General features: G+C 34.5%; 1 protein-coding gene across 1 annotated transcript in view; it reads left to right on the top strand.

The window, feature by feature from the left end:
• Nucleotides 1-21068, top strand: part of CHSY3 (chondroitin sulfate synthase 3) — a 279511-nt gene extending 258443 nt beyond the window's left edge. The window contains exon 3 of the mRNA XM_065918173.1: nucleotides 18245-21068. Coding sequence (XP_065774245.1) covers nucleotides 18245-19807 — 1563 coding nt within the window. The 3' untranslated portion in view covers nucleotides 19808-21068. The remainder of the gene's footprint in view (nucleotides 1-18244) is intronic.
• Nucleotides 21069-22385: the final 1317 nt, after the last annotated feature.

The following is a 22385-nucleotide window of genomic DNA, read 5'->3' as shown; positions in this document are numbered from 1 at the left end:
CAAGAAGAGTTAAAATGTGAACAAGCAAGTTCTCTGACCATCTTACTCCCAATATTCTATGCTACTTAGAAGTAGTTACTTACAAGCCATGCCTTGGGCCTCCCCTTTCTACCACCTGACCCTCAGTCCTGCTTGATTCTGCACCCTTTTCTCCTCATTCCCTCTTCCTGTAACACAGAAAATGTCTTTTATCCTAGTAAAAGGTGCATCCATCGCTGGTGTTTGGGCCTCACTTCTCAGATGTCTGTCCCCTTACCCTTCTAATTTCCTCTCTTTGCCTCTTGCTTCATTCTCTCAAAATCCATTACGCAGTTTGGCAAGCACCTACTATGTGCTGTCCTGGTGTCTTCTGCATTTGGAGATGCTTCTTTGAGCTAGAGAGTTTTACTTCTTTTATTCTCACAGAGGGGAGGGGTCGTGGAAATCTCCTTTCTGTTTTTGGCATTAAATGCACCCCTTTGTAGCAGAAAGAAACCTACACTGGTTTCAGCTCTGTGCTTCCAAAAAAGAATCTTCAGGTCCTAAAGGAAGGTTGTCATCTAGATGGTGTTGCTCACTTGCAAATGAAGGTAGGAGTAGAGGATGAGAGACGTCTCCAGCAGAACTCACAACAGCTACAGTTAACCTTTGGAGGAAATACCAGGGGCACCTCCATAAAGTGGAATGAAGTCCAGGTTGTTTTTATTATTACTTTCCAGGGAGCATAGTCTATGGGTTCTCTGTGATATTCAGTCATTGCTAGTATTCATGGTGAAATATTTATTGAGTGATTACTGTGTGCCAGACATTCTCCTGGATGTGTTGTGTATACTAATTAATTTTCATGATCACTACAATATTTTCTACCTTTTACTGGTAGGAAAGTTGGGATAAAGGAATACTGAATGATTTATGCTAGATCACAATAGGTAGAGCAGGATTCAAACCCAGATAGTGAATGACAGAGGAGCTTGGTATGCTGCAGTTCATGAGGTCACAAAGAGTCCAGTACAACTGAAAAACTAAACAACAGTCACCAGATCCCATAGCTGGCCCTCTCACCTCTGTGGCAAAATTCTCCATAATCCATTTAGGAAGACAATACCAAAAAGTCTGGACAAATAGTTTCCTGCCTTCCCTCAGGCAAATATATTCAATGACTTTGATAGAACTTGCTTAAAAGAACAAAGAGTGATATTTATTCATCTGAGTCTTATGAAAATAAAGTCCCAAAGTGGCAGAAACAAAGAATTCTTGGGTTCCATTTGGAGCTTTTTCCCATATATACCCTTAACATATGTAGTCTTTTCCTCTTTAAAAATCTTTTCTCTCTTTATTCAAAGTAGGCTCTGAAGTTTACCATTTTTTTTTTAAAGATCGGGAGGGAAAAAGTAATTTATTCTAATACATCTATAGTTTTGTATTTCTGCATATAGATTATTAATCATCTAAAACTTATATTTCTGGGTGTGGTCTATATTAGGAATCAAATTTATTTTTCCTAAATGATAGACAGTTGTCCTAGTAACAGTTGTTGAATGATTTATCCTTTGCCTGGAAAATCCCATGGACAGAGGAGGCTGGTAGGCTACAATCCATGGGGTCGCAAAAAGTCGGACATGACTGAGTGACTTCACTTTCACTTTCACTTTTACTTTACCTATTAAAATTACTAAATTACTACCTTTAGTATACCCGAATTCTGAATATATGTAGGACTCTTTGTGGATTGTTTATTCTACTCTGTTGATCTATTTGTCTATTCTTATACTAATACCACATAATTTAAGTTACTCAAGGAAATTTGATGTCTTCCTTTTCAAACCTTTGTTAGCTAGTTTTATTTAACCACCATAGATATTTTAGGATAAGTCTATCAAGTTCCATTTTTTTAAAGCTGATCTGTTTTCTGGAATTGCATTGTATTTTAAAAGAAATTATAATAAATTTAATTAATTAATCAGTTTTTAACTAACTTAGAAATTATTTTTTAAAGAATTGCTTATTCAGGATTATGATAGGTTGGGCAATTTATTCAGAGCTTGCTCTTATGTTCTTAAATTCTCTTTAGTAGTTGTATATATTTTTATTAGGATTTTAAAGGTGCATCATAATATTTATCACAAAGTTGGCATGGTTATTTTGGAAAGGACATCAGTCAATTATACAGTTATTACAAACTTGTTGCAATAAAAGAAGGTTTATTACATTTTCTCACCACTTTGGACTTAGCGTAATGTTTCGATGTAGAACCGAGTGATTTTATTTCCCCAAAATGTAGTTTGATTATTTTGCCTTACAAAAAAATGCAAACAAATTATTTCAGGGATTCAGAAAGAAGAAAGCATCTAATTTAAAACCACTCTTACTTTTCTGATGGAGTTTTAAGAAACCCAAAGTTCTAAAGCAAATTACTGAAATCTGAGTTTCCTGTTTATTTTTTTTTAACTAATTTACTAATCTGATGTCCTTCTTTGCTGTTATTTAAAACTTTAGATGGAAAAAGTGTGGTAAAAATAATGAAAGCAGTGATAATTTTAGATTATGTTTTATTCAAACCATAGTATCTGTATACTTTACCCAAATTCAAGTATACCATTATTCCATTGAGGATTACTGATTTCAATTGAACATTCAATTTTATTTTACTTGAAAAATACTAGCTGAAAACGTAAAAGTATCCTTGAATAATATTTAAGATTTATACCAAAAAGGACTTGATTTTACTCCCTGATAGATCTTTTATCTATAGATCAGTTCAGTTCAGTTGCTCAGTTGTGTCCAACTCTTTGTGACCCTATGGAATGCACCATGTTAGGTTACCCTGTCCATCAACAACTCCTGGAGCTTGCTCAAACTCTTGTCCATTGAGTTGGTGATGCCATCCAACTAACTTGTCCTCTGTTGTCCCCTTTTCCTCCTGCCATCAGTCTTTCCCAGCATCAAGGTCTTTTCTAATGAGTCAGTTTTTCACATCAGGTGGCCAAAGTATTGGAGTTTCAGCTTCAACATCAATCCTTCCAATGAATATTCAGGACTGATTTCCTTTAGGATTGACTGGTTTGATCTCCTTGCAGTCCAAGGGACTCTCAAGAGTCTTCTCCAACACCGCAATTCAAAAGCATCAATTCTTCAGTGCTCAGCTTTCTTTATGGTCCAACTCTCACATCTATACATGGCAACTGGAAAGACCACAGCTTTGACTGGACAGACCTTTTTTAGCAAAGTAATCTCTGCTTTTTAATATGCTGTCTAGGTTGGTTATATCTTTTCTTCCAAGGAGCAAGCGTCTTTTAATTTCATGGCTGAAGTCACCATCCACAGTGATTTTGGAGCCCAAGAAAATAAAGTCTGTCACTGTTTCCATTGTTTCCCTGTTTATTTTCCATGAAGTGATGGGACTGGGTGCCATGATCTTCATTTTTTGAATGTTGAGTTTTAAGCCAACTTTTTTACTCTCCTCTTTCACTTTCATCAAGAGACTCTTTAGTTCCTCCTCTCTTATCTATAGATAGTTCTGTGTTTATATCATTCCTTGCCTTGTTGGGACATTTATTAAAAATTAACATTTAATCGGAGATAAATTTTTCTATATCTTTTCTTTTAAGCTGCTTATTTAAATAATATATCATGTAAAAGAATACATTAATGTTTTCACATAATTGTTCTTCTTTGACCTTCACACCAATATTGTATATTTGAAAGGCAATGGTTTATTTTCACCATTTAATGAGTAACAAGATTGACACAAATAAATAAGCTCACTATCACATAGCTTATTAATAGATTACCAATTTGATGGTCTTTCTTGTAAAATCAACTCCTTTCCAATAATCCTTTTTAAAAAGCCATGAAACCACCTCTCAAGATTCCTGTCTTTGTTTATTTTTAGTTTGTATGTTATTTCTCGTTACATTTTCTACTAGTGCCAGTTTTGGAGCAGAGCTGTGAGGACACCGTAAGAACGGAATCTTCAGGGGTGATAGAAAACCACATGGCAATTATAGTGTGGATCTCACAATAATACAGAAGGAATAAATTACAAAGCTGCAATCAAGTTAGATCTAAACTCAGGTGATGTGAATATAGCAATATTGTACCTTCTCTATGTAATTGCAATTACTTTCAAGTTTATTTTGTCATCAAACAAGCAATTTTTCAATCAGTGCAGCTTCTGCAGATCAGCACTCTGGTATATGAATCACTGAATTCATTTATCAGGCACTACCTAACGCTTAGCCCCACACTTCCAAAAAAACAAAAGGATCAAGAAGTTTGAGGAAGGATTACATGGAAAGCAAACATTTGGAGGACAAATGTAATACCACATTTTATCACATAATATCAGAGTGGTTCTCATTCTCAAAAAAAAAAAAAAAGTTTAAATTTGAGAAGAGTAGAACAAATCTTTTAGTGTCATACATGATATTTTTATATAGAGAAAGTATTTGTCAAAATGCACATAAAGTATATTTTGTGCTTGGTTAATTTTTTTTTCTTTCAGATAGCTTACATAAACATACATAGGAACTATTTGTTTAGACAAAGAAGACATTTAAGCAGAAACACATTTCATGTCCTTACAGAAATGACAAAGTGGGACTGACTCCGAAGTTGTCAAAGCACTTTCCTCTTCAACGTATGAAACTTTCTCAACTTACGGTCCCAAAGAGCTACTCCCATTTATTCTAAATTCTGTGGTAGGAAAAATCTATTTATTTTTTCTAAGATAACATTTATTTTTTTCTTCATTAAAAACATTATCATTTAATCAGATTTTGTCATCCTTAATTACCCAGCACTAGTCATAGTGAGTTAAATTCAAAATCTGCTAGGTAGTTTCTTTGCCAAAATAAATTTACAATCTAACTTTGGATAGGAAAGGAGTGAAAATAAGTAAACAGCCAATAAGCTGAATGAATGAATCTCTAATTGACAAAAGAATAAATTAGAAAACCAAGTACTATAGTAAATACCAAACTGTGTGATACAGTGAGCTCTGTCATACCTTGCAAAAAAAGAGTCAGGCTGTCCTGTAACTAACAGAAGATACATTTGTGTGGTAGACATTTAGCTAGATTTAAAAGGATGTATAGTGTTTGAATTGGCAAAGGTGTGCAGAAAGGGCAACTTCAGGTGATAGAGAATAGTGATTTTTCACATTGTTTTTTCCTGTTTGCATAAATTTTTTTCAAATAAGCTGTTACTTTAAAACTTAATATATAATAATACAAAGCAGAGCTGCTCTGATTGAAGTGAGGCGAGAAATGGGTTCCAGAGTCCTGTGAAATTTGTCTTCTTGGTTTCTCCTGGGGTTCTGATTTAGGCATGTTCAAAATTATACACTTATATTTCATCTTTTCCGTATCTTCTGTGGCATCTTTGAGTATTACTGCCTGTGTCCATAATGGAGATGTTTACAATAATTCAAACTTGAACCAGGGTCCAAGCAGTAAAAGGGAGGAAACAAAAGGATAATTAGGAAGTGGTTGTAAAAGAAATAAATACAACGTGTTGAAAGGGATTGCTGGGAAGAGAAAGGAATCTGCAACCTTGCTGAAGTAATGAGTGTATACATCAGGAAGAAAATCAGTGGTACTAGGCAGAGAACTAGAAAGTCAGGAGAAGAACTATATTTGTTTCTTTTAGTATGTATATGTTTTATTCATTTTTTCCCTTTCACTTTATCACTGTGCTGAGATAGGCTTTAAAGCAGAGACTTAAAGACCAGACTTATTCTAGTAGGATCTTTAAGTCTTGTCTTTTCTGAAAATCTGGAGTCTACTCAGAGACATGTGATTACAGACAGCCCTGGTCCTGCATTTCTTACAGCATCGTGTGAAAGCGTTAGTCGCTCAGTGGTGTCTGACTCCTTGCAACCCATGGACCCCGCCAGACTCCTCTATCTATGGAATTCTCCAGGCAGCAGTACTGGAGTGGGGACCTTCTCCAGGGGAGCGTCCAGTCCTAGGGATCGAACCTGGGTCCCCTGCGTTGCTGGCAGATTCTTTACCATCTGTGCCACGGGAAGCCATTTACACCGTCCCAGGGACTGAAGATAGTGTGAAACTATGACATACTCTTAGACTTCAGAAAACTCCCAAATTTGTGGTAGAGACATATATTTAGATGAATAAACTAATGTAAAATTAAAACTGAGTCAAATAGTGGGGAAGAATGGTGCCTGGTACCAGGGGAATATATATCAGGCCTAATCTTTTCAGAGAAGGTATCCATGAGGCAGTGATATTTAAACTGATAGCAGGAAAGCATGTACAAAGGCAATAAAGAGAGAAAGGAAGCCAGTAGGACTAGAGCATAGAGGGTAGGAGGTAAGAGAGAAAGCTGGAGAGGAATGCATGATCATTCTAAGAGTATTGGCTGTCATTGATGGGGAAAAGGAGGGTCATGTGATCATATATGCGTCTTGGAAAGTTGACTCATGTTGCATCATAGAGAACTGTTTGGAGAGTGGTCAGTTGAGACATAATCAGAAAAGTGATTAGTACAGAAATACAGAGAAAGTTCTTGGTATCTTGGACCAGAGTGGCCATCCTGAAGATAGAAAGAAGAGAATTAAGATTCAGGTGATAGCTGGGAGATGGAAGAGATTGAAATTGGTGATGAGGGTTAAAGGAGAGCAACAATAGATTAATGATATATTAAGGATAATAACTCTTGACATGGCATCATTATTGCAAGAAACACTTTTCCAATTTAAAATTTGGTTTTAAGTTTTATTTATGGAGTTTTGATATGGTGATGTTTTACAGTTGATATAATACTACATATAATTTTTATTTATGTTTTTGCTTATGGTTTTGTTTTTGCTTAAGGATTTATCCATGTACTTAGAAAATGTAAACACTTACCTACATTTTTCTGATTCTTTTACAGTATTTTTTCTTGTTTTAAGGAATGACACTAGTAGGATTTAGATCTTTAATACATCTGAAATACAGACATATGTACACACATACATGTATATAATGTATTCAGTATAAGACGTGAGGTAGGTGAAGATCTAAATTTATTTTTTCCTTGTAGATAGCTAATTGTTCTATAACTCATATATTAAATTGTGATTCCAAGTCATTTACCTTTTTATGAAGTATTTTTACAATGAATGTGCCACTGAGATTAGCCCTATAAGATACAAAAAATTAGACATAATATTCATTAAATAAGTGATTTATTTTCTTAAATAACCCTATAAAAATTATGTAGAAAATATTTTAAATGCCCTTCAGTGTTGGAAGGAATAGCATTGAATAGTCATATAGTCATGAAAACAAACCTCAAAGCTAGTGGGATTTGGAGTGTATAATTTTGCTTATTTATAAAATACATCTTTTTAAGTCATTGCTTGTACTAAGCATAGTTGTATTGCTCAGCTGTCATCTGTTTTCTTCTTGGAATGCTACCTTTGCTTCTTAGAACTAAAAAGTCATTTATTTTATCTGCTTAGACAAGATGACTTTTTAAAAAACTCCTTTTAACCTAGCTTGAAAGATAACTCTGCAACTTGAAACCCAAATTATCCTTTCTCTTTTACTAAAGCTAATGAGTGTACTATGACACTAACTGGATCTCATGAAATAATTTTATCAATCCCTAAAGCAAATTACATTTTTCTGTTGTGTCAACTTGACATATGTGATGCAAAAATGCCATATACCCAGTCTCCAGTAAGGAAATATCAGTGTAATTAAAAAGGTCAAAATGACTCAAATAATTGTCTTTTCATTTCCAGAAAACTTGACTTTTAAAAGATGATGCTTTACTTATTTTTAGTTTAGCACCATCTTGGAAACACCTACCTGTTAATTAGAGCTGTGATTCCCTTCCATTCCCGCAGCAGTGCTAAGCCCATGCAGAAGTCTACAGCACTATAATTAGGAATTTTCTTCTAAGAAAAACATTATAATAGACATCCTGCCATGCTTATTTTATTTTAATTGGATGTTTAGCTCTAGGGATCTTCATAATTTTTCATAAAACTTTAATGTTAATAAAATCAGCTGGAAGGAAGTACTACTTATCTCCTTGATTACACCATAAGGAGTAGGATCTTAATTTGAGCCTTTCTGTCCTTTTCTTTTTTTTTTTAAGCTAATGAGAGCAAAGAGTTTTAAGTGAATCAACACAATGCATCACCAAGTACTGCTTACGACCCATGTGAAAGAAAAATTACACATGACAGAGTTAAGCAGAGCAGGAAGACTTTATTCAAAACTGTTGCAATAGAGGAGAGAGACTGAATTCAGCTACCTCTGAAACACAAGGCAGGAGAGTTTGTAAGTGCTGGGATGAGATCATGAAAAAGTTCTGGAGGACTTTAGCATGGACATTGGTCAGTGATATCAGACCATCTGTGTTTGTTAATTGGTGGTTATGGAAGTAAGCCTCCTACCCTCCCCTTAAGATAAGGACATAGGATTTGTCTTTCTGGATGATTACATTTCAAAGGGCTACTTGATTTCAAAGGGATATCAGCTACTTGATAATAGAGTCCTGGGTTATAAAACTGGCAAGAGGCTGAAAGATTTATGATTCAAAGAAGCAGAGGCAGCATTTACAATCACAAGTTTTCTAAAGTGAATGTTCCAAGAGAAGAGAGGTAAGGGACCTTAAATCAGGTAGAAACATGTCCAGAGTTTAGTACAGCTAAAGGGAGTATCAAGGCCATTTTGGTCACCCATTGGGATCTACTAGATTTTAGCTGATGATCTGGAAACTGATCTAAAAGTTCAAGTCTTTCCTTATAGGCAAGGTATATACAATTTTAAAATCTTTACACTTTATGTATACTAAAGGTTACTCACAAGTAACCTATCAAATTCGATGTTAGAATATAGCAGGAAAATCTTTGTGTCTGCTTTAAAGTGCCAGAAATTTCACTGTCTAGAGTTTACAAAATAATAATAATAAAGGTATCCATTGATGCCAGACACTATATTAAGCATGTTTTATATAATATACACAACAGTCCAGGAGCTCTTCTTTTCCCAGAAGTTGTAATTTGTCTGGGGTCAGATGGAGAATGGAGGAGCAGATCTCAAAGCCAGGGCCATGACTCCAGAGCCAGGATCTTGGCTCAAAATAGACATGCATGAGCACAAGCTGAAAGAATGAGAGAGGAATGAGCAGGAGAGGTTCATTTCTCTTTCCTTTAAGTAACTGAAATGTACCCCCAATCCAGTTCTAACTCCACCCACTTTAACCTTAGTTTTGTCCTATTTCTTGAAAGGAAGACTGCTGTGTCTCCATGCAGGTGTCAAAGACCTTCTTCCAGTTTTGCTTTCATTCCCATTTTCCGTGGTCTCTCAGCATCACTTCATTTACTTGTGCAGGAATTATTAATGTGACAGAGGCCAGTCTGACTTAGACTCAGTTTGGACTCTTACGATCATTTCACATTCCAGTGGCACAAAGCAGGAAAGATGATGAGGGTCCTCGACCTTTCACCCTGCTTGGGTGACTACATCAATTATGAAAATAGTAAAAGATATATGACCACCATCAGTTATGGTCTAAGTATTGGAGTGAAAGCGACTACTTAAGTGAGATATAAAAGCTTTAAGATATGTGCCAAATCTTTTACAACACAGATGGGTGAAGACTTCTGTTACATTGCATTTTTAAGCTTAAAGAAACATTCAAAAGCCTGAGAAATAATGCAGAATGCTGAAAATTTTCCATTAGAGAAGCAGAGTTCTTAGAGTAAATGTTTTGATTTCTGTTTTGGTTACCAACTAGTCTAGGAGTGAATATGTGAATTTATTAAAAATTAATTATAAATATTTTATTAAGTACTCTACCCAGGAGACCCCTGGGAGCAGGTTATCTAGAAAGGCATATAGTCAAGTAAAATAACAGGTACCAAAGGCATAATTAATACACTTTTCAAAAGTAGACAGCTGTTATGAGTTTATATATTTAGTGTTTGTCTTTCCCAGTAGGCAGTCAACTCCATGAGGGCAGGGACTAGGCTTCTTTGTTGCTCTACCATAGCAACCGACATGTTGTAGAAACATAATGAATATTTTTAAATGAATGAATGTGTCATTCATTCTGCAATTATGAGAGGTAGCCAAAATGACGGAAAGGATTACATCAAGAATGGTTTGGTCAGAGAAAGTTATTGAAATTGTCATACTTTCATAGATCTGTTATCTTTCTCATAAGTTTTCAAAAGTTTTATTAATTGGATTCCACTAGGTCTCCCATCTGCTATGCACATAGCATTGCACTTTGTTCTTCTACCCAGTTTATCCAATAAGACCGTACTCTTATAATGTACTGACAGCCTAAGTCAGCTTTCTACATAATGAATATTAAATTTTCATTCTTAACTCTTGAGAGACAATATCTTATTTTCATTTCAGGGTATATTTAAACATAGACCTACTGACATTAAACATAGACCTACTAACATAAACTAGTTAACATTAAACTGCATGATGCATGCCTTTTGTTGGAAGATCATCAACTTATAGCTTCTTACAAATGGTGCTCCGGATTACCCTGAAGTTACTTCCCTGGTGCTCAGATAGTAATGCCTGCCTTTTATTTGTTGGAAGGTCATCAGTTTATAGCTTCTTACAAATGGTGCTCCAGATTACCCTGAAGTTACTTCCCTGGTGCTCAGATAGTAAAGCATCTTCCTACAATGCGGGAGACCCAGATTCGTTCCCCGGGTTGGGAAGATCCTCTGGAGAAGGAAATGGCAACCCACTGCAGTACTCTTGCTTGGAAAATCCCACAGACAGAGAAGCGTGGTAGGCTACAGTCCATGGGGTAACAAAGAGTCGGACATGACTGAAAGACTTCACTTTCACTTTCTTTACTTGAGGAACATTAATGATGATCACTAAAAATGGTCTTGTAGCCTAAGTTTATAATTATAGAAGTACGTGTCATTCTCTAAGTAAAAAATCGTTAAGTCTGCTCCATTCTTGTACCTTCTACCTTAATGGATAATATGATGTTCTTTCAAATTAATAAGCTTATGATCAGTCTTTTGGGCTTCCCTCATGGTTCAGGTGGTAAAAAATCTGCCTGCAATGCAGCAGACCTGGGTTTGATCCCTGGGTTGGGAAGATCCGCTAGAGCAGGAAATGGCAACCCACTCCAGTATTTCTTGCCTGGAAAATCTCATGGACAGAGGAAATCCCTCCTACCTGGAGGGCTACAGTCCATGGGGTTGCAAAGAGTCAGATATGATTTAGCAACTAACACTTTCACTTTCAGTCTTTCATGAGGGTAAATGATTGGTAGCTTGAATTTGGGGAGAATGGAAATAACAAATCATAAGCAACAACAGCAACAACAGAAGTCTTTAACTGTAGCTTTAGCATCTTTATAGTTAAAGAGGAAACAACTTGGGCTTTCATAACTGGAATAAAATTCATGAGCTAGAAAATAGACTACTTTCTTTTTTTTATTTGGAAAGCAAGGTATAATTTTATGCATGAACAGTTCCAGCATATAGTTAATACGTTTCCTTCAGAGGATAAGATTCATTAATTGTGTTCATGTCTTTCAAAATTGCATGGCAACAACTACCTTTCCATTTGTTTTTCAGAGGTCTTGAAAGTCTAGTTTTGAAGTGATAACCTCCTTCTTTCCCATTGTCTCATTTAAGTTATTGCGTGGTAATTAAATCACCAGTGAAGAGCATAGTTAAGTTATACTGGTATGAGATCAAGAAAGAATGTCTGTAGGTTTGCAAAGAGGCAGCTTGAAAATGTTTTGAAAATTCTTCTTTGCTCGTCACTGTAATAAATAGTGAATAGAATAAAAGATTTAAGGTAATATTGAATGCAAAAAATTTACTTGACTATTTACTAGATTTAAAAATATCTACAGAGGAAGTGAATCGTATAGGTTTCAACAATCATCTGCTATTATCTTAACTATACTATCAGGAAGCATTTGTATGATCACTGCCTGAATGTGGGTATGTCAGGCTAAATCTAGCAAATTGATATGCAATCAAGTTCAATTATCATTAGTTTTATTTAATCATAGTATTACTTTATTTCTAACAGGGTAATTTTAATTAAGGTATTTAAACTAACAATTGATTATGTGTCATAATATTATAAACTGAAATCTGATGAACTTGGTGATTTTTTTTAATTTTAAATCCCTTTGAAGTTCGCCTATAATGGCATGTGTCCAGAATATACCCTGCTGGGAAATCTGTATCACTTGATGATTTTCTATGTTGTCTGAAAGTATTTTTAAGCTGTTGCAAATATATACTGCTGAGAAAACCTCATCACAACTAGGAGTATCTGGAAGCTATCTTCTGTGTTGTCTGACAGGTTGTTCTTTCTTAAACTAAAATAGCTAACAAAATTAAATGTAACAGAAAAAAAAGTACCAGTTTTAATGGTACAGATTGCCCATATGAGATTGTTTAGGATTTCAACCAAAATTAAACTAGTTAATTAAACAGAGGCAAATCATACAGAGCATTAATACAGAGCTAAAATTAAAACATATCCATTTACCAGATTGTCTTTGACAGGATTCCTTTGGTTGCAAGTGACAGAACCACAGCTAAACTACCTGAACGAGAATGAAACTACTGTCCTAGGACACTAGGAAGTCTGGGGGTAATCTTAGGTACAGCTCAGTAAGTGTTCAGTGTTTTCAACAGTGCTGTCTTTCTTGTATTGCTTCTCTGCCCTTGTCTGGGTGCAAGGTCTGCTTTTCTTTCTGAGGAATTGTAATATGCAAAATCTGAGCCTGTAGCCAAAGGGAAAGATTTTTTGCTCCTACCCAGGAATGAAACGAATCTGCCTGCAATGTAAAGAATCTGCCTGCATTACAGGAGACCTGGGTTTGATCCCTGGGTCTGATCCCTGGGTCAGGAAGATCCTCTGGAGAAGGGAATGAATGCCAACACACTCCAGTATTCTTGCCTGGAGAATTCCATGGACAGAGGAGCCTGGCAGGCTACAGTCCTCATGGTAAAGGAGTCGGACATGACTGAGCCGTTAACACCTTTCACTTACTACATATTAACTGGCCAGATTGTGATTTGTGATTGACCAGATTTCCTGTTTAGGAAAGGTGAGACTCATGTGGAATAAAAGGAAAAGATATTTTTAGCGTCGTTATCATTTTCAAGGGTACAGTTTAGTGATGTCAGCTATATTCACATTGTTGTGCAAAAACAGAACTTTTTCATCTTTCACAACTGAAACTCTGTACCCACAGAACAATTCATTTCCCCCTCCCCCAGCCTCTGGAAACTACCATTCTAGTTTCTGTCTCTATGGATTTTACTACTTTATAGATCTCCTAAAAGTAGAATCATAGTATTTGTCTTTTTGTAACTAGCTGATTTAACTTAGTGTAATGTCTTCAACTCTGCGGTTCATCTATGTTGTGGCGTGTGACAGATTTCAAAAGGAGAAGACATTTTATGATTTTTTTGTTATTTTAAAAGGATAGTCAAGAACACAGATGCCCTCAGACAACTTTAAATTCATAAAACAAACATAAAGCAACTTTGTGGGACTGAAAATTACTGGAAAATGCACTGCTCACTTAACATTTTTTAAGTGTATTCAAAACACTGGGTTTGCCAAGTAAAGAAAGGCAAAGTCACAGTTTTGGACCCACAACCTTTGAACTACACGTTTTAACACCTTCTTCTAAGTAGACTTTGGGATGATTTTTTTTAATGATATGATTTTTAATTTTTACACATATATTTATTAAATCTTTTGTTTTCAGATAATTATTGATTCACATATAGCAGCTAAAAAATAATGCAAAGAAATCCCATGGATTTCTTAAAGCAGTTTCTCCCAATGGCAAAATCTTGCAAAACCATAGTGACATATCCCAGCCAGGATATTGGCATTAATATATTCCACTAATCTTATTTAGATTTCCCAAGTTTTACTTATGTTTACATAGGCAGTTTCATGCAATTTTATTACTTGTGTACACTGAATTTTTTAACTAGAATTTGTAGATTAGATGTGGCTATTGCCAAGGTCCTATTATTTTTATAAATCTTTAGTGGCAAAATATGTAATGCTGTCAATGTTATGTGACAAGCATGAAGAAGGGTATATCTTATCATATTTAAATTAGTTCTTTGCTGTCAAATTCCAAAATTTATTCAAACTGTATACCTTTAACATTGTTTCATTCTATTTATTATTATAGAATGATATATAGATATTTATTTTTCCCAAACTTATTTCTTCTCCTTAATATTTAGAATTAGATACTGTTTTCATTGTGTTGTTATTACCAGAAAGGCAGGACATAGTTTAAGAACTTTACTGTTAATATGTGAAGATAATAATTGAGGAATAGTAATAGTGTTAATTCAAAAATTCACTGTTTTGCTCAGAAGCTTTATATCTACTAGTTTTAAAAAATAAAAGAAAGATCACTAGGTATTTGCATCAAGGGCACTAAGACTCTCCCTTTAGTTATATACAACTGCATAACTAAATCATGAGTAAAATGAATTAAAATATTTGCAAGGCAAATTTCCCAGCCCTTAGGTACCTAGTCACCATTATATTTTACACATCTTTAATGATTTATTGTTTCCTTGTTCACCTTCATAAATTATTCCACTTTGAGTCTGTACTTTCTCGAACAAGAATACCTTCTTTTCCCAAAACCTCCTTAGTCTGATATGCAGGAAGAGATTTAAAGTGAATTTTCTAAATTAGAGAATCCTTTTTATGAAAAATGAAGTAGCCTGATGGGGACAAAAGAACTTATAATAAATTGAAATAGGTTCTTTATATAAATAAATTAAAGACATTTTCTCTTTCATAGAGAAAAAAATAATTAAATTATTTTCTTAATAAAGAACACAAAGCTTTCTGATAATGGCATGGCCTTTTATTTCCACTTCATTTCAACCAAGACCTCTTAAAGACAATTCAGTGTCTTCTAGTTTTTAGATGATGATCTGAAGTTAAATGATAGCTGTACTGAGCATATTTGAATTCTTTTCTAAGGAAAACGAGGCCATTCTCCTTTACTCATTTATTCAATACTTACACTAATGATAATAGTAGTAAAAAAAAATTATAACTATAGTAATAATAATAGCTTACTCTTATTATAACTCTTATTAATAGCAATTACTCTAAACAAAGTATTTTTCTAAGTCCTGAATTATTTCTCTCTAAACCATCATAACTTTATTTATGTTTCATTTTTTAGCTTTCTTAATTTCTATCTTTTTTACCCTTTACTGAGCCTTCCACAATGTTTATTCTTTATTTTTCTTATGATTTAATTTTCACATCTGAGTTTATTTTGTATAACATACAAAGATATAATATATATATATAACAAAGATATTTAATAAAGATAGTTTATCTTTATTTCTTAGTTCTGTGAACTGACATTTCATCTCTGCCATCACATCCCTGAGATCTTATATTTCTACTTTGTTGTTTTCCAAGAGAGAGGAAAATGCTTCTTATGATTTTTAGAACTGTCCCTTAATATTTTTCTCAGTTTCATGAATTCTTTTCTTGGTGGGGTGAGGCTATTTTTCATCTAGTCTTTTTCTCTTGCAGAAACTTTGAAACACAGAAACTTGCAGAAACACTGAAATCAGTCAGGACCCGTTGATGTCAGCTCCTTCTGTGATTTTGTTAGTGTGAAATGATTTTTACTTTCATTATGAGGTTGTGGAGGTACCATGAAATCAACTGAAAATTCTGTAAGGGAAAGGAAATCCTGAATTATTTCAAACAAGCTAATATAATTTTAAATATGTATTTTATACTTTTTCTTAAAACAATTTTGTTGTACTCAAAATTTTGTGTGCTAAGAAGCAAAAGTGACTGCTTATTCTAGTTTTGGTCCTAATCTCATTATTCTCAGGAGACCCTTGTTTAAATCACTTAACCTTCTTGAACCTTGGTTTCCCAAAAACCCCCACAATATGTTAAAGTGTTGAGGATTTTTGTTAGCAGAAGGTTCCTCAGTGGCATGCTTGATACATTGAAGCACTGAGTGTATATGGCCAAATTATAACTGTTCCCAAGCATTTCCAGAAATGAACAAAGATGAAGCAAGCCTAAAGAGTGCTGCTCTCATTCTCTGAAAACTCCTAGTCAAAAAGAGGAATCTCAGGAGGAGGCTGGCAAATCCTTGTCTTGATTGTCTAGATTGATACCAGACATAGTACTAAGTAGTGTATATACATTTTTTCTTATTGAGCAACATTTTAATATACATTGAGGTGGTTGGCATTTTCTCCATTATAGATTAGGAGACTGAGATTTAGATAGATTGGCTAGGAAATGGCTTGGAAATGGTGGAGCCAGTACTCAAGTCTAGATCTGGCTAATTTCACAGCCAGGCTCTTAAACATTCTCCTGTCTATGCTGCAGAGCTTGATCCTCCCTACATATAGACAGAAAATTTGGATATACTCTATGTTTTGTAATGGAAAATATACCATGAATTCAAGATGAACTTACTGTTACCACACTACCTAGAGTATGTATGAGTGTGCTCTTTTTAAAGATTACCCCCCTCACTGACTTTGCTTGTAATATTTCTGCAAAGGAATACACTAGTAAAATAAACACTATATAGGGAACTTGTGTTGTAATGATATGAGTGATACAAGTTACTTAACTATTTTATACTGATAATTTTTGTTCTATAACAAATGTCACCTTTATCAGGTTATGCAGTGTTAATCACTTCAGTATCACTAAAGGAGCTAGATAAGTCTGCGATTTAACAGTTCACCTCTGAGCAATGTCTCCTATTTAGCATGTTCCTGTTTTGTTAGTAATGTAAAGCAGGCCTTAAGAAAGAATAGTTTCAGAGAGCCAATACTTTGTAGAGGTGGTAAAATTAGTATTCTATATGCCATTAGAATTTTTTATCTTGTTGCATACCAAAAAACCCATGAAAAACTACCTAAAGTAATATGTTGAGGCAATTTCAGGTGAAGGATAATAAAAATAGAGATATAATAGCCCATTCATATGGATTTAATTTGATTTAACATCAAAGTTTCAAATAAAAATTGGCATATGTTTTTAGGAAAAAATATTGGATGTAACTAAACTCTCTTGAATCAAGTCCGAAATCCATCTCAAAATATCTGCTGTTACATTCTTTAAGGTCAGATGATGTTGATTTGAAAATCTACAAGTGTAGTATAAGAACCAGGTGAAATACTGCAGATAAAGAATCTGCCATGGTATTGGTCTTACATTTTTCAGGTCACCTTTGCTAGGAAAATTCTGATATTCATATTCTCTCTCTCTCTTCTCACATATCCACACACATTTATGTACATACATATCAAAAAACCTACCTGGTTTTACATGCATGTATATGCATATTTTTAAAAGAAAGTTATTATTAATTGGGGGATAGCAAGTACATCTTAAGTAATAGTTGAGTGAATGTTCACAAATTAAATGCATATGTGTCACCATGACTTAAATCAGCAAATACAATACTGTTAGCACTGCAGAGCTTCCTGCCCCCTCTCTGGATTTTTGATCAGTATTCTTAGAGCTAACTGCATCGGTTAGCTGTACCTGTTTCTTAATTTCTTATGAACAGAATCATATAAAATGTACTCATTTGTACATGGCTTCTTTTACTTGTTTGTGACTTTGTCTGTGTTGTTGAGTAGTTGTATTTCATTTATTTTAATTGATGTATTGTTTTCTATTAGATTTATTTATCAATTCTTGATGTACATTCAGGTTGCTTTCAGTTTGGGTGTATTATGAATAATAATTCTTTGAAAATATATATATATATATTTAGGTAAATGTATGCATGTATTTGTATTGGGCATATTTCTAGAGTAGAATTACTGAGTAACAGGGAATGCATATGATCATTTTAGTCAAGACAGTTTTCCACAGTAGCTGAACCAAGTTACATTCTCACCAGCCATGTATGAGAGTTCCAAGTCTGCTATTAATACTTTGACAGCGATTTATGTATCCTTAGCCATTTTTGTAGGTTAAATATCACATTGTGACTTTAAATTGCGTTACACTGGTGATGAATGAGCTTAAGAAATGTTTTGTATATTTATCAGGCATTTACATATTCTCTTTTGTGAAGTGCCCATTCAAGACTTTTTCCCATTTTTCACATTTTACATCATTTTTGTTATGAAATACGTTATAAATAATTCTTATTAAATATTTTAGTTTAAATGTTTTATTGCTTAGTTTCTTTCTTAACATCTTGATTTCCTTCTACTTTTCAGATGCAGCAACTGTTCCATGAAAATTATGAACACAATCGCAAGGGTTATATCCAAGACCTTCACAACAGCAAAATCCATGCAGCCATAACACTTCATCCAAACAAAAGGCCCGCCTACCAATACAGGCTTCATAATTACATGCTCAGCCGCAAAATTTCTGAACTGCGCTACCGCACCATCCAGCTCCACCGGGAGAGTGCGCTGATGAGCAAGCTTAGTAATAGCGAAGTGAGCAAAGAGGACCAGCAGCTGGGAGTAATGCCTTCTTTCAACCACTTCCAGCCTCGAGAGAGAGATGAAGTGATAGAATGGGAGTTCCTGACAGGGAAACTCCTTTACTCAGCATCTGAGAACCAGCCTCCTCGTCAGAGCATCAACAGCATCCTGAGAACAGCGCTGGATGATACCGTCCTACAGGTGATGGAGATGATCAATGAGAATGCCAAGACTAGAGGACGGCTCATTGACTTCAAAGAAATTCAGTATGGCTACCGCAGGGTTGATCCCTTGCATGGGGTGGAGTACATTTTGGATTTACTTCTCTTGTACAAAAGACACAAGGGGAGGAAACTGACTGTGCCGGTAAGACGCCATGCCTATCTTCAGCAGTTGTTCAGCAAGCCTTTCTTCAGAGAAACTGAAGAGCTAGATGTCAACAGTCTTGTAGAGACTATTAACAGTGATACTCAATCATTCTCCTTTATATCAAATTCTTTAAAGATACTCTCTTCTTTTCAAGGTGCCAAAGAAGTGGGAGGGCACAGTGAAAAGAAAATACACATTCTTGTTCCTCTCATTGGAAGGTATGACACTTTCTTGAGATTCATGGAGAACTTTGAAAACATTTGTCTTATCCCAAAGCAGAATGTAAAACTGGTCATCATCCTTTTCAATAAGGATTCTGGCCAAGATTCCAACAAGCACATTGAGCTTATACAAGAATATCAGAACAAGTACCCCAAAGCAGAAATCACCCTGATCCCCGTGAATGGGGAGTTTTCCAGAGGTCTTGGTCTTGAAATGGGATCTTCTCAGTTTGACAATGATACTTTGCTGCTATTTTGTGATGTTGACTTGATCTTCAGAGGAGACTTTCTCCAACGATGTAGAGACAATACAATTCAGGGACAACAGGTATACTACCCCATCATCTTTAGCCAGTATGACCCAAAGGTAACCAATGGGGGGAACCCTCCAACTGATGACGACTTCGTCTTCTCAAAGAAGACTGGATTTTGGAGAGATTATGGATATGGAATTACCTGTATTTATAAAAGTGATCTTCTGGGTGCAGGTGGATTTGATACCTCAATACAAGGCTGGGGACTGGAAGATGTAGATCTCTACAATAAAGTCATTCTATCTGGCTTAAGGCCCTTCAGAAGTCAAGAAGTAGGAGTGGTGCATATTTTCCATCCAGTTCATTGTGACCCTAACTTGGACCCTAAGCAGTATAAGATGTGCTTAGGATCTAAGGCAAGTACTTTTGCCTCAACCGTGCAACTGGCTGAACTATGGTTGGAAAAACATTTGGGTGTCAGGTACAATCGAACTCTCTCCTGACAATCCAGGCAACACATATTGCCTTTTTTAAAGGGGAGTTTACCTCATTGTCGGTTGTTGTTGTTTAATTTTATTATTGTTATTTTTATTATTATAATTATTATTGTTATAATTTTATTTTGTTGTCCAGGTCTTAAACTACTCTTGGTTGTCTTCCAAAGAGTGTTTGTTGACCTCAAACAAGAAGAGTCTGCAGTTCACTGATATTTCAGATTTCTACTGAAGTCAATAGGCATATTACTTTTATATATCTTTATTTGAGATTGAGTTAAATCGTGGCAATCAAATGACTTTTGAAGCTCATTCAACATGAGAGACAGCTTAGAAGAATGTTCTCTTGGGGCTTTAAGATGCAATATCGACTTTTCTTTTGTTTGTCAAATTCAATGTGATACAAATATTTACTGGTGAAAGGTACCACAAAAGTGCTTTATGCTTCCTATGGGGAAGGGACTCTGTAACATAAACTTGAGTTTTGTAATTTATACAAGGACTTAAATATATAGACAATAATTTTCTTCATCTTTAGGATTTTTAAAGTAAATGAACACTTATGATTGTAAGTTTATTTTTTAAAAAAAGTTTTAAAAATTTGAGGAGTTTTGTTCCACAAGCAACCGGTACTGGCTACCCTGGTCTTATGACAATTATCTTACTCCTCACAACTGTCTGCTATAAATGCGAATGAACTTTATTTTCTCAAGGAAATATGATTTAATTAAATATTCATGTACATTTTAGAAGCTTTATGAAACAATGTCCTTCATTTGCTGGCAAGAAGATAAAATATGACAGAACCTGGTTATTTATAATAAAACAGGTATGACAGTATTCTTTTTCAAAAACACTGAAAAATTTGTGTTGTTTCCTTTTGGTCAAATTTGATGTATTTCTTAATGGTCATAGTCACCAAAGCATGCTTGCTACAAAGGCTGGAAATATTAATAAGGGATTATGGGCATGATATTTATATCAATATGCTTTAAGTTCTAGCTTTCATAAACGGTTAAAATGAGCAATTTTTTAGTCAATAATTTACAATCTGGAGGAAGTATTCCTCTTCGATCTCATTAACTTTGTGATCAAACTGAACCAAGAACAGGTCAAAAACAGATTTTAATACAGGTTGGCAGATGGCACAAAGATATGAAAATAGCTGCAGAAATTATAAATATTTATATAAATATAAAATTAATTATATTGCTATTTATAAAACACATAGGAAAATGTTTCATTTCTATACCATTCTTTCTCAAAGCTGAATCAGTAGTGCCCAGTTTGTAGAAAAATATAATCTTATTCAATAAATGTAAGAAAAAATGAAACTCTGTATAAGAAGCTCTTGTGAAAGCATATTTTTTAAAATTTCATCTTGTAAATAAGTAATATATTTGCATCATTCCAAAATCAAACAAAAATTTCAAATGTCTACCTGTCAGTCTCACTCTCTATTCACCCAAATATGTCCTTAACTGCACTTAACCACCATTTTAGGTGTATGTATGTTTGTGTGCATGTTTTTCTACAGTTTCATAAGCAGAAAAGACATATATTTATTTTCTTCTCCCTTGATACACAAAATGTAGCATATTATACATGCTGTTTTATACTTTTTCTTTTTTCAAATTAGAACACTAAAATTTGCATCAAAATTGATTTGAAAGCAGTTGTAAGTTATTACCATTATTTGGAACTGATTGTGCTGAGGTCATATAGCATTCGTCTTAGTAATGACTTTCTTCTGTGGTAACCATCTCTTTTATCAAAGACCTTTTAGGGGTTTCAAAAAAATAACATTGCTTAATATTGTGACAAATATGGCACTTTCCTTGACTAAAACATATAATCTTAATAATGTAAGATTCATTAGAGAGGAATTAATGGCACTTTTAGATGTTAAAACTCTGGACAAGGCCGACATTTCAGAGTTGATCTCTGCTCTCGTGCTGTCTCTGTCCTTCACAAACCTCTTCTAATAGCCCTTTTCCTGCATTGTGTTCTTAGCTCTTTTGCAGATTTTATTTTCCTTGTAATAAGTATACTTATATTCAGTAAAGATAGTCACTTAGGAAGATTTATTACTAAATAATAATTATTAATGATGTTATTAATGGAGAAAAGAAATCAGGATGTCCTTTTTAATTAGGGCAACTGAAATAGCAGAGTTTTACTGAGGAATAAATGCAAAGGCCTCATTTAAAATCCCTCCTAGTGTTAGAAAGTCGTGAGGCACCTGTCCAGGGATGAGGTGGCATTCTCCACTTTCATCATTTCTCTGATGAAATTCTTCTGATGAAACACGGGAATGTGGGGATCTCATTTGGACTTAATTACACATATGCATGCTATACTGAAACTAAAATAAATGTACTTAAATTCTATTTTATAATTTTGCATTAAGCTTTCCTATGATTTTTTTCAGGTACTGTAATATTTCTTGACTGAAAATTTATTGAAATGATACTAGCAAAACTAAGAGTGTTTTTCTGTCCATGGAGTATCTATTAGTTAAAACCCCATGGTTGAAGGGTAACACAATGTGAGTGCAGCCTGAAGTACAGTATGTGTGTGTTATTGG

Source organism: Muntiacus reevesi, chromosome 1 (assembly GCF_963930625.1).
Source record: "Muntiacus reevesi chromosome 1, mMunRee1.1, whole genome shotgun sequence".
Taxonomy (NCBI): domain Eukaryota; kingdom Metazoa; phylum Chordata; class Mammalia; order Artiodactyla; family Cervidae; genus Muntiacus; species Muntiacus reevesi.
This window is presented reverse-complemented; position numbering and strand designations above follow the sequence as displayed.